The 11566-nt window shown below is 38.5% G+C and overlaps 2 protein-coding genes across 2 annotated transcripts; one reads left to right on the forward strand and one right to left on the reverse strand.

The window, feature by feature from the left end:
• Positions 1 to 6908: 6908 nt before the first annotated feature.
• Positions 6909 to 8708, forward strand: gstt1a (glutathione S-transferase theta 1a). Its single transcript, XM_067393732.1, has 5 exons — positions 6909 to 7054; positions 7372 to 7459; positions 7759 to 7909; positions 8127 to 8303; positions 8380 to 8708. The coding sequence occupies exons 1-5, from the start codon at positions 6943 to 6945 to the stop codon at positions 8578 to 8580; spliced, it is 729 nt and encodes a 242-aa protein (XP_067249833.1). The 5' UTR covers positions 6909 to 6942; the 3' UTR covers positions 8581 to 8708.
• A 1475-nt stretch (positions 8709 to 10183) lies between these two features.
• Positions 10184 to 11149, reverse strand: LOC137026401 (taste receptor type 2 member 50-like). The gene has a single exon (XM_067393733.1). It carries the CDS (start codon positions 11147 to 11149, stop codon positions 10184 to 10186), a length of 966 nt encoding a protein of 321 aa, XP_067249834.1.
• Between the last annotated feature and the right edge of the window lie 417 nt (positions 11150 to 11566).

Raw genomic sequence — 11566 nt, forward strand, 5'->3', positions numbered from 1 at the left:
AGAAATAAAGTGCAGAGGGTGTTGTGTGCGCTGTGTAAGCATGATGGTTATTGTAGTTCTAGACTAAATGTGAACATTTACTCATCTCACTTGCAGGAAAACATTCAGTATTCCTCAAAATGAATAAAAACTGTGAAATGCAATCTCAGAATATTTGCAAACCTGTAATAATTAACTATATTAAATTTAACAAATATACTTTATGTATTTAATCTCAATTATTAACACCAATGTCTTTGCTGCTGACCTTCAATATGCCTAATTCAACCATACTAATAAGCAAAAAATACTTTAGATTAGATTTAGAAATAAGAACTAGAGCTTCCTTCTCCTGTATCCTATTCTTCCTAAATCCAGAATGGTAGCACAGCTGAAAGGTTTGTTTGAGCTGCGCCCTTTACTGTACAGGTGTAAATATGCTTTTCCTTCTGTCTGAGGCTTATTTATTTCACTTTTGGTGTGAAAGGGCCTTTTTGCCAAAAATATAACTTTTTTGTTGTTATTAAAAAAACAAACAAGAAAGCCCAGCCCTGGTGAGAAAAAGTAATGCAAAAGTCAAGTAACGCATTACTTTTCATAAAAAGTAACGAAGTAACGCAATTAGTTACTTTTTTAGGGAGTAACGCAATATTGTAATGCATTACTTTTAAAAGTAATTTTCCCCAACACTGTTTGTTGGCAATCGCAACTCTTTAGTTCCACCCACGGCACTGATGGCAGAAACACCTCCAGGATCTCTGCTTTTTTCGGAAAGACTCGGTTGACAAAAAGCTGATTTGACAGTCTAAAATGACTAGAACTGTCCACATATGCGCGCAAAGCACAAACAGGGCATAAAAGATGTGGTACACACGTGGGCTCCTGAGGAGCACTTGCAGCGTTATAACCTGTGCTCCAAATGGTGTAAAGAACACTTTGGGCACATATCCATGTCTGTGTGTCAGTCTGACCATACAGTAATTTCTACCAAACTCCATACAAGTCATATCAGTAGACACAGCATGTAAATCACCCACTTTTTTCCCACACGGTCTCGCTTCCACAATCATATCCAAGACACTTTGCGGCACATTCACTGCCTGCCCCTCGCACTGAGCTGCCAGACATGTAGGTCACATAGCTCTCGCCTGGGGTGCCATAAAGTGCCCATCGCTTGAGACAGCAGGTCCCTCCGTAACAGAATCGACCATGGGGAGCCACTAGAAGTTCCACCAGTTATGGAAACCACAGCTGGTTGGGCCAATTCTGCGCAACCAGCAACATGGCCTCCTGTTCCTCTCTGATCTTGTGCAGCACCAGCAGCATGATCTTGACTGGTGGAAAAGCATATTTACGCTTCTTTGGCCAGCAACTTGATAACGCATCCCCTTTTATGGGAGTACCAAATCATCTGGCTGTCTAAGGATGTAGCCTCCATTCTCAGTGAACTATGCCACCTCTGGACAGCATGTATGCACCGCAATTCAGACAGCCAGGAACATGGACTGCCTGTATTGATAGAAGGTTCCTGTTCGCTTCCAAAAGGAAATGTTCCACAAACCTTTGAAGGGTTGTCCATGTGAACTGGGACATGACTGTCCTTCACAAACAGAAGGAAGTGCTGCAAAGCTCTATGCAGTTATATGCCATTTTGACTGCGCACTCATCCAAATGCCACAAGCCAGCCTGCCATTGCTAAGGGCTCCACAGCCCATCAATGATGCATCCGTCATTACGACTTTACAGAGTTTCTGTTGAGCCATGGGGTCATCGTGCCCATACAGCCACAAGTCACTAAAACGCACTGGCTTTTCAGCCAAAGCTGAAGGAGGGATGGAGCATCCTCTTCCGCATGATGATAGACAGCCCTAGGCACTGCAAATGATCCAGAAGCTGTTTCCTGAGGCTTTCTAGCACATCTTGAGACTGGGCTATGATAAGCCAATCATCCAAGTACTTCAGAATGTGCATTCCACTCTGCCTGAGAGGAGAAAGAACTGCATTCACACACTTTGTAAAAGTTCTTGGAGACAAAGCCAGCCCGAAAGGAAGAACTTTGAACTGATATGCGGTGTCCTCGGATGCAAATCTCAGAAAGCGCCTGTGACGAGGGCCTAACTGGATATGAAAATACATGTCTTTGTATTTTCCACAGACACAAACCACAAATCCACAGACACAAGGTGACGACGTGGCAACCCTTCTCCAGAAACCACATATCCATCTTGTTCCTCACTGGCTGCTCTGTAGGTGACCAGTCAAGGCCCAAGTCCCCAACAGCTCCTCATCAATAGCCAGTGGAGGCTTTTCAGTCACTTCATTATGAAGTGAAGATTCCTGACAGAACCAATCAGTCTGAGGTTGCAGTCAACATGACATCTTCATCATCGACGCCATCCTCACCAGCGGTGCCAAAAGAGACCAGGTCGCAGGCTTCATCAGAAGGGCAAAATCTGCTCTTTTGGCACACAATACCAGAGACCCCAAAAGAAGAGCACACTGGACTGCTTCGGGGTGCGGACATTTAAGAGGCCTACTGCACATGGCTGCCTCAGCCTGTCCTTCCGTGGCTCAATGGCAAAGGGAGGTGCACAGTTCAAGATGGTAGACATCCTGGCACGGAGGGTCCTGACCATCATTTCCTCACAGAAAGAACAGTCAGACCTATCCAACATGGCCTCTGCATGAGCACGGCCCAAGCAGAAGATACATGCATCACCAAGATACAACTGCACGCCTGACACTCCTTGAGAGGCGTAGCCTCTTAAAGCATCTTCAACAGTGAGAAGTAATCCAATGCTTGTAATGCTTGCTTCTTGAAGAAGAAAGATTCTGAGCCAATGAGCACTGAGCTATATAGTGAATAGCTCCGCCCCTCACTTATGTGCTCAAACACCATTGCCTAGTCATTTTTACTGGTGTGATGCAACCAGGCTACCCCATATCGTTAGCATGCAATGTTGAGAGACTGAGTCGAAAGGGAACTTTCAAAAGATAATGGGGAGATGTCGCTCTGACTTTGAAAAACCCACTCTTAGCTGCAGGCAAAATCAAACTCTGCTTCCATTCTTTTTTTTTCTAACATACTTAATTTTACATGCAAAATCAGACCATTCATGACTACTAACTACAGAAACTTCTAGTGAACTCTGGCTTTTTGAATTCTGTTTACAGAAACATTGAAAGCACCACAGATCGTTGCAAATTCTACATATGGTTTTTGTCTTTGTCTGTACTGACTAAAATACCACACTTATTGTGCTAGCTTCTATGATCAGGTTGCAGCACAATGCAATAAACACATATGATATGATAAATAACATTTTCAGTCAATCTTTCAAATCAGTCATTATAGACTAATTTGTTTCATTATGAAATGCGCTTATGTATATCCAAGTTAGTGTTTCAATTGCCTTTTTAACTCTGCATGTGGCTGTACCAAAGATGCAGGTGCAGGAGAGCACAAAAACTAATGAGGCTTCACTTACTTTTAAAGCCCCACCATGAGCTTCAGATGTTGTTTTTCCCTCCCCTGCTAAGCCTCATGGAGGGTTCATAGCTTTGTCACTGCGTCAACCTACAATGTTTATTTAAGCACAACATTATCATCTTTGTTAAAGAAAGCTGGAAAATGTATTCACTTACTCATATGCCCACATGAATGATACATGTCCTACACGCACATAGATATATGATATGGTTATTTTAGATGCAAAGGTCATGGGTGTATGGGTTAACTCCAAGAAGGTTCACCTGCATAGATGGGGATGAGCTCATAGCAGAGAATTTCCCCAATGAGCTTAGGAGAGGAAAACAGAAAGTCAAGACTTGCATCCCATTACCTCACCTGATCAAAATCTGACAACAAGTTAATGTAAAAACCAATGGGATGATGCTGGAATTTTTGCCAATTAGATTAATATCAGTTGTTTAGTCGAAATACAAACAGTATATAACATTAACAAAGATTAACAAATACTGTAACAAATGTATTGTTCATTTAATTCTATAGGCTAAACAACTCATTAGTTTATTAGTTTAACTAACAATAACTTATTGTGAAGTATACCTACTTATGTCTTATGGAAGGGTTTATTTTTTTATTCATATTTATAAAAATTCTGAGGCTCAATAAGATGAATGCACTATAATCAAATCATAATTGTTCATTCAAGTTTCATCAAATTATAAAATTATATCAAAATAAAGAAGCAATGTGCTACTTCTTTTCGAATTCTATTTCTTTTCTTGCCATATCCTATTAAGAATTCTAACAAACAAAAATTACAATCCATCAAGGTAGAGATATAAAATGTGGTTTTCTTTGTGTTTTGTAAGAAAAAACATATTTATATTTACCAAATCTATCACAAACATTGCTTGTCTCTTAAAAGAAAGAAGCGAATATGAAGTATTCCATTAATAGTAGAACACGGAGAACAATCTCAGCCACAGACCTTTTGATTCTTATCTATGTAGCTGCTATAATCCGAAACCACATGCCTCTTTAAATTCAAACCAGATTTTGAGTGAAGTCTTGCTGGGAGCCTCAGCAGGAAAAACCCACTGGCCTCACTAGAACCATTATATTGGTTATTCCAAACCACAACCATTCTTTGTTTACTTCTCTTTGGAGTTTGATGGGGCTGTGGTGGATGATCCAGCACTTAAACAGATTGCGACACAAAGACGAGTTAAATATGGTAATAATAGGTTATCTGAGTTTGTGATTTAGCTAAGAATAAATCTAGGTGATGTAATATGATGTAAAGGTGTGTCAGTGAGTGTATCATCAAAGCCCGTTGTATGCATCTCATTATTGTACTTTTCCTCTGAAATAGAACACAGAACCAACAAGAACCCACCCTTGTAAAATTCAGACGGCACACTCAAACCATGACCTCACTGAAGGTCAACTCCAAGCACTCTTTTATGTTTGAGGACAGGACGTGCAACACAAAGTCATTTCAGATGAATCTCCATAATGGTTTTAGGAAGCTGCTTGGATATGTTTATCATTTCTTTGTGATTTAATGTGTATCTGATAAGTAAGAATCCCCTATAGTCCCCAACAAGTAGCCTAACATCCTCCTTTGATGATAGAGCAGACCCAGTTCTACAGGGGTCCTTGAGGGTGCTATAAGCACCATCAAACTAATGCAAGAGTACCCTCTGTTGATACTGTAATAATATCATATTGACCAAACAGATTTGACAAACGCTCCAGCGCGTATTTGTGTTTGCACCCTGGAGCACGTCAAGTGTATGCTATATATTTACAGCGTGTTTTTGCAGCAGTGTGCAATGTAGCCAGTCACAGACATGTTTGTTGATCTCTGGAACGCAATGGCCAATCAGAGATGTTTAATTTAGTCAAAATTCACTCACCGCTCAACGCTGGAGTTCTTGTTCAGCAGTGAGTTCTGTACGCTGTAAATACGAGATTCATTGTGCAGTGTAGACAACTTAATTGATTATAACGAACATTTGTGAATTTAATTATAAATATAAGTAATGACTTACAAATAATCTGAAATGTTTCACTATACATTGCAATTCTTGGTATGGTGGAGCCGTTTGCTTACACATGACACGTGCTAGAGCAGCCTTAATTTCTGAAACACCCTCAGTGATTAGATTCTGGAACCGGTCCTGTGCTAGAGATTGAGAAATGTATATATAAACAGACTAAATATTCAACATAACTTTCTGTCCAAGAAGAAAAAAGAAAGCCTACAGGTTTAGAACAATATATTAATTCATTCTTTTGGGTCCATTTTTTTAGAAGTGTTTTTGCGCCATCATGTGGAAACATTTTTCAATTAAAAATTAAACTTTTAATACGTTTTCATTTCTTTCTGACCTAGCATTAAAGGTGCACATGAGTCATGACACTTTAAACCAAGAGGGGTTTTTATAAAATATACAAATTTCTAAAACTTATTACATATTATCTAAAAGTAAATGTGTCCAGCTACACAGAAACATGTTTGTGTTCTCTATATAGCAGATAACATCAAGTCACATAGATTGAATTATCCTTTTATGTGAAGCAGATTTTGATGCTGGGAAGATAGACCTACTTCTAAAAGAAAAAGAACACTAAGCATGAAAGAGTTGCATATGGATTTTCATATGCATTGCTGATATTACAATAATAGGAGAAAATTCTAGCAGTGGGAGTAAAAAGATGATTGAATTACTTCAAGCTCTTTAGGAATTCATGCACAAAAAAAAGGAAAGAAATCTAAACTATAAACAGGTTTTGCTCATAAAATTAAGTCTAAATCTATTTTCAGCCTTCTATAATACTTTTAAAATATGCAAATGCCAATACAAACGCAAAGTACTATTTTGATGACTAATATTCTTAGTGATTAAGAATTAACTTATGAAACTGCACACGAGTGACAAGAGTTGTTATGGATGGGGTGAATGTGATTGGACTTTGGTCTATTACAGCAATCCTTCTTGACACACACACACACACCCCAAACGCACAACGAGTTAACCATTACATTTGGGGGGAAAGTGCACGTGTTAGCAATATTTGAAACTTCAACTTACTTTGAATCTTGTATAATTGTATAACTAATAAAAAGTTGAAAATATCGATAAGATAAAGTAATGTAAAAATATATGCTGTCATGACTTATTGATTATATATTTTACAGTGCAGTTCTTCACAGTACAGTATCTTATCCCTTCACCATATCTCAGGCAAATTCCTCATGACATGCTAGTTTTACTCAGCTCCTGCCATTTTTCCTGCCATTTTCTTTGATCATAACATAAATAGTACGCAATTAGATAATCGAAGCGGACAGCCACAACATGGTAACCTAACTGTAGGTGTCGCAAGAACATTGTACTACTGACCCCTGGAAGGCGGAGCATAAATACAGAACATATGAGGATGAGAAGTTGGCGAATCGCTCTAATCTTGGACACTTCTCAGCCAAAATGCCACTGGAGTTGTATCTCGATCTGCATTCCCAGCCATGCCGCTCAGTCTTCATATTTGCCAAGATAAATAAAATTCCCTTTGAATTCAAAGCCGTGGATTTATCTGCAGGTGATTTTTTGTTTTAATCTAATCTGTTTTATGGAGTTGTGCACTGAAATCTTGATGTAAACTGTTTTACCTGATCTATCTAACCCTTAAATGTAGTTTTATTGTTTTAACAAAATGTATTTTGGTTGATACAGTGAATATTTTTTTGAAAAAAAAAAAAGCATATTTTATATAAAACATATTTTTAGGTTAATGTTATTCCAGTGTGCATGCAAAAGCATTTGGTTTTAGGGAAATAGTTTTGTATATTCTGCATTATATAGGCATCACTACAATATCTTGTTTTTTTTTGTTTGTTTTTTCCTTTGTGCACAAAGGTGAACAATATGGAGATGAGTTTGGCAAGGTCAGCATCATAAGGAAAGTTCCTGTTCTCAAAGACGGAGATTTTATTCTCACAGAGAGGTATGCTGTTACTTTGATTTATTTTATTTTTTTTACTACATTTGATACATGTTCAGATTTATAAGTAAGCCTATATATACTTTCGGTTGCACTTTATTTTACAGTACATGCACTTACATGTACTTACAGTGTACTTACCCAAGAAAGAACTAGTAATAAGGTAATTACAGGTTAGGCTCATGGTTAGTTATTTTAAGGTTAGTTATATTACCCCATTATTGTAATTACTATAATAAGTACATAGTATATACATGGGGAACAGGACTGTAAAATAAAATGCTACCATACTTTCTATATAGTATAGCTATACTGCAGTACTTGGCAGCAAAACATCACACTCCTGACCACTGGTATCCAGCTGAACTGCAGAAGCGTGCACAAGTTGATGAGTTTCTCTCCTGGCAGCACACAAACATCAGAACTCATGGGTCAAAGGTCTTCTGGTTCAGGGTAAAATTCGCTGTTTAAACATTAGATCACTGGTTGTGTCTGTGTAAAGTTGAGTAAATTGTGATTATGTAACCTCTTTTTTTGCTGTTTACTTACTATCTTTAATGCATACATTATCTAGTTATCAAGTATGCAACTGTCTCTATATGTCATATTTGACAAAATGCTTTTCCTAATCAGATGTTGGGCTGTAACTGACATTTTACAACAATTCTAGGGGGTCTTGCCTGCGGTCACAGGTGCCCCGGTGCCCAAGGAGAAGATGGATGCTGCCGTGGAGGACCTCAATGTGTCTCTGAAGACCTTTGAGGACAAGTTTCTGCAGAGCAGACCTTTTATAATTGGAGAGAAAATATCTCTGGCTGATCTTGTAGCCATTGTGGAGATGATGCAGGTACATTCTGTATTTGATTTCCTAATGCTTCACCTTAACATGACATATTGACCAAATTTGTTTGTGTGCTTTGAAGCCGGTCGGTACAGGTCTAGATGTGTTTCAAGGCAGATCTGCTCTGAGTGCCTGGAGAGACAGAGTGAAGAAGGAGATCGGTGTGGAAGTCTTCGATGAAGCCCATAATGTTATAATGAATGTTGATACGCTGCCACAAACCTTTGAAAACAAGGGTTTACCTGAGTTTCTCAAGCTAAGGATACAGAAAATGTTTAACTGAGTCTGTTTTGGATGGTCTAATAGAACCATTTAAACTTTTATTTTCCATCAGGTTCTGTGCAGTAGTATGGTGGATCAGATCAAATATGAAATCTCTGTATTCAAAATAAAAATGCTATATGCCTACATGTATACATTTATACTATTTGAAGTGCGTTTATACATTTATCAGTGTGTTCTCCCTTGGAGTCAAACCCATGACCTTTGGCTCTGGTACAGTGCTGTGCTAAAATCCCTCTCAAGGAAAGTCATTTCAAACTATGGCCATATTTGCAACACCTCCAGGCAGCTATTTTGGGCATACAATACCAACTTGTATCTACTTGAATGAGGAAGTGCTGAAAAAACTGCTTGCCAAACTCACATTTAAAGGTGCTTTAAGTGATGTCATGCGTTTTTAGGCCAAAACATTTTTTGTCACATACAGCAAACATCTCCTCACTATCCACTAGCTGCCTGTCCCCTGAATACACTGTAAAAAAAATGCGGTCTCTGTAGTCGCCACAAGCTCCGAGAACGGCAATAAAAACAAACTGGTGCAGCCTGGACCACGAATCATAATAAACATGCTCCAGCCAATAACTGACAAGAATGATTTTAAATGCGCGTTCATGACTGTTTCAGGAAGCACGGAGGGGAGGGGGAGGAGGAGGGAGGGTCTAGCTGGCATCTGTTTTGTTTGACAACACTTCGAACGTCAACAGGAAGTTACTCCACCCAGGATGGCTTAGAGAACCTTTAAATAACACATTTCAAATCAATAAGCCAATGCGCATGTGCAATCCCAATCTTCTAACAGCAGTTGCGTTATATGTGAAATATGAGTGAAACATGTCTGTATATATAGTCTTTCCTCTGTTCAGGAACAGTATTTATATGAATAATCCATAACATTTTTATTGATATTTTTCACAACTACATTTAAATCACCAAGACAAAAATGTCATTACTCTAGTCTATAGTCTATAGTCACTCACATCAATCATTCAAAAAAGGATATATATATATATATATATATAGTGAAGAGGCAAGGGAATTTTGATTATCTCCTTTCAACACAATATCACTAGAACAGTTTATATATTAAATAAATTGTAACTTGTTTGTAGTTATTACAACCCAGTTTCATGGGAAAATGTATATATTTTATGAGGTTGTACATTCAAATGAATTAAAGCCCATTCACACCAAGGATGATATAACAATAACGCTAAAGATATATGTCTACTTTTTGTTGTCCATTTTTCTATAAATTGTATTACGTTTAAAAGAATAGCAGAGTCTACTCCACAACTAAAGCGATCATGACACAGAGGAACAATATCATTGGAATCACTTTCAAAAGGAAGTTCCAGCTTATGAATGATAAAAAAAAAACATTGACAACCAATCAGAATTCATCTAGCTTTACAGAGGGTGAGCATTTAAAGTGGCAGATGACAAAACTGCAGTGTCTGCTTATAATAAAATTGGTGTTGAAACTAATGTAGATAATAATATGCTATTATCCAAAGTGACTTCGGTATTCATCTAAATCAGAAAAATATTCCAGTAAGTGCTAGTTTTTTATAAATGAAGTCACCTGGTAAGCGGCCCTCATCATATTAAACATCACCTGTCTCAACTGTCTGGCTTTTGCTAGATTGTTCCTTCGCCTTCCTACAACAGAACAGACTCCAGAGCTTGTCTTTTAGATGCCTGTTTGAAGCTGTCAGAAGTAAAGAAGTCATGCCGCCGTAAAAACTAAAGGCACTGGCTAGTGTGTGGTAGGTGATAAACTGCCCTATTAATCTTATAATGATGAACAAAAACACAATACACAGAGTAGACAGATAAACTCCCACTAGGGAGATGGTGAGTTTGCACACCAGGAGGTACGAGTCAGAACCCTTCACATGGGTCTCGTTCTTCTGGAGCGCCAGTGTGTGGGCGCACAGATGGACGACCATTCTGACAGAGGTCGGCAACATGATCATCAAAGGGATCGGGCAGAGGAGACAAACGATAGCAGCTGAGTATGCATTTGCGTCCATCTGTAAAGAAAAAGAGGGCTGTGGACAGGTCATGTTAGCGTTGTCATTCACGCTGTCATTTTTATCCATTGAAATTGCTAACTCAAGTGAGAACATAGGAGTGAAAAACAAGGATGAGAACAAGCAGCTCAGCAGCACTGCAGTGTTGATCACAGGAGAGATGTTCTTCTTCAGTGTTTGGAAGCACTCGGAGGAGAAACTCACGACTTTGATGCAGTAGAAGAGACTCAGCCATGCAATGGCCCAGAAGCTGTTGAAGCTGCAAGTCATCATTAGATATGCTTCAATGCGGATGGATAAAGGATATGGTGTGACGCACCAAATTTGGGGATTCTGAAAAACATCCATCACCAATGAGAAGTTGGCGACTACTAAGGTAATGTTGTTGATGGAGATGACGTTTAGGATCAGACCCACAGTCTGAACGGTCTTGGTCTTCACTTGCTGTTGTATAGTAAAAATCAGGTTAAATATGTTTCCAGAAACACCAACAAACACAAGTCCAACAAAAAAAACAACGTGCCCAATGAAGGTCATGATGTTCTGTTCAGAGAGGGAAGCACTCAAACCAGAGTCCTGCACTGATATGAGATCTGGTGAGATGCGCATTGTCTTACACAGAAATGGGGAATGAATCTCATATGCAAAGTGGCTTTGCGTGAGTGAATCAGAGCAGGCTGTGTTCAAAGCTGAAAACACAAATTAGGTAAAATGAGAGAAATGCACCATGTTCATTACAGTTCAGCTTACACAAACCAAAATTAAATCAACAGAATTTATTATATTGTCTTCACTGATGGTAAATATACACAACTCATGCATGTCAAGTACACAGTGAGACTACATTTGTTTTCACATGTATGCAACAATCAATATTGAATGTTCGTGTTATTGGTGTTCAAAATTTGCCTATTCAAATTTTTGTTTGTTTGCTATTTAGACATATTTAGGAAT

Source organism: Chanodichthys erythropterus, chromosome 9 (genome assembly GCF_024489055.1).
Source record: "Chanodichthys erythropterus isolate Z2021 chromosome 9, ASM2448905v1, whole genome shotgun sequence".
Classification (NCBI taxonomy): Eukaryota; Metazoa; Chordata; class Actinopteri; order Cypriniformes; family Xenocyprididae; genus Chanodichthys; species Chanodichthys erythropterus.

What these genes read in the sequence shown, in the direction of transcription:
- gstt1a (XM_067393732.1), top strand. Translation starts at nt 6,943, where the DNA reads ATGCCACTGGAGTTGTATCTCGATCTGCATTCCCAGCCATGCCGCTCA. An exon ending in AGCCGTGGATTTATCTGCAG is followed by an intron (nt 7,055 to 7,371) that starts GTGATTTTTTGT and finishes TTGTGCACAAAG; the next exon opens with GTGAACAATATGGAGATGAG. An exon ending in GATTTTATTCTCACAGAGAG is followed by an intron (nt 7,460 to 7,758) that starts GTATGCTGTTAC and finishes CTTTCTATATAG; the next exon opens with TATAGCTATACTGCAGTACT.
- LOC137026401 (XM_067393733.1), bottom strand. Translation starts at nt 11,149, where the DNA reads ATGACCTTCATTGGGCACGTTGTTTTTTTTGTTGGACTTGTGTTTGTT.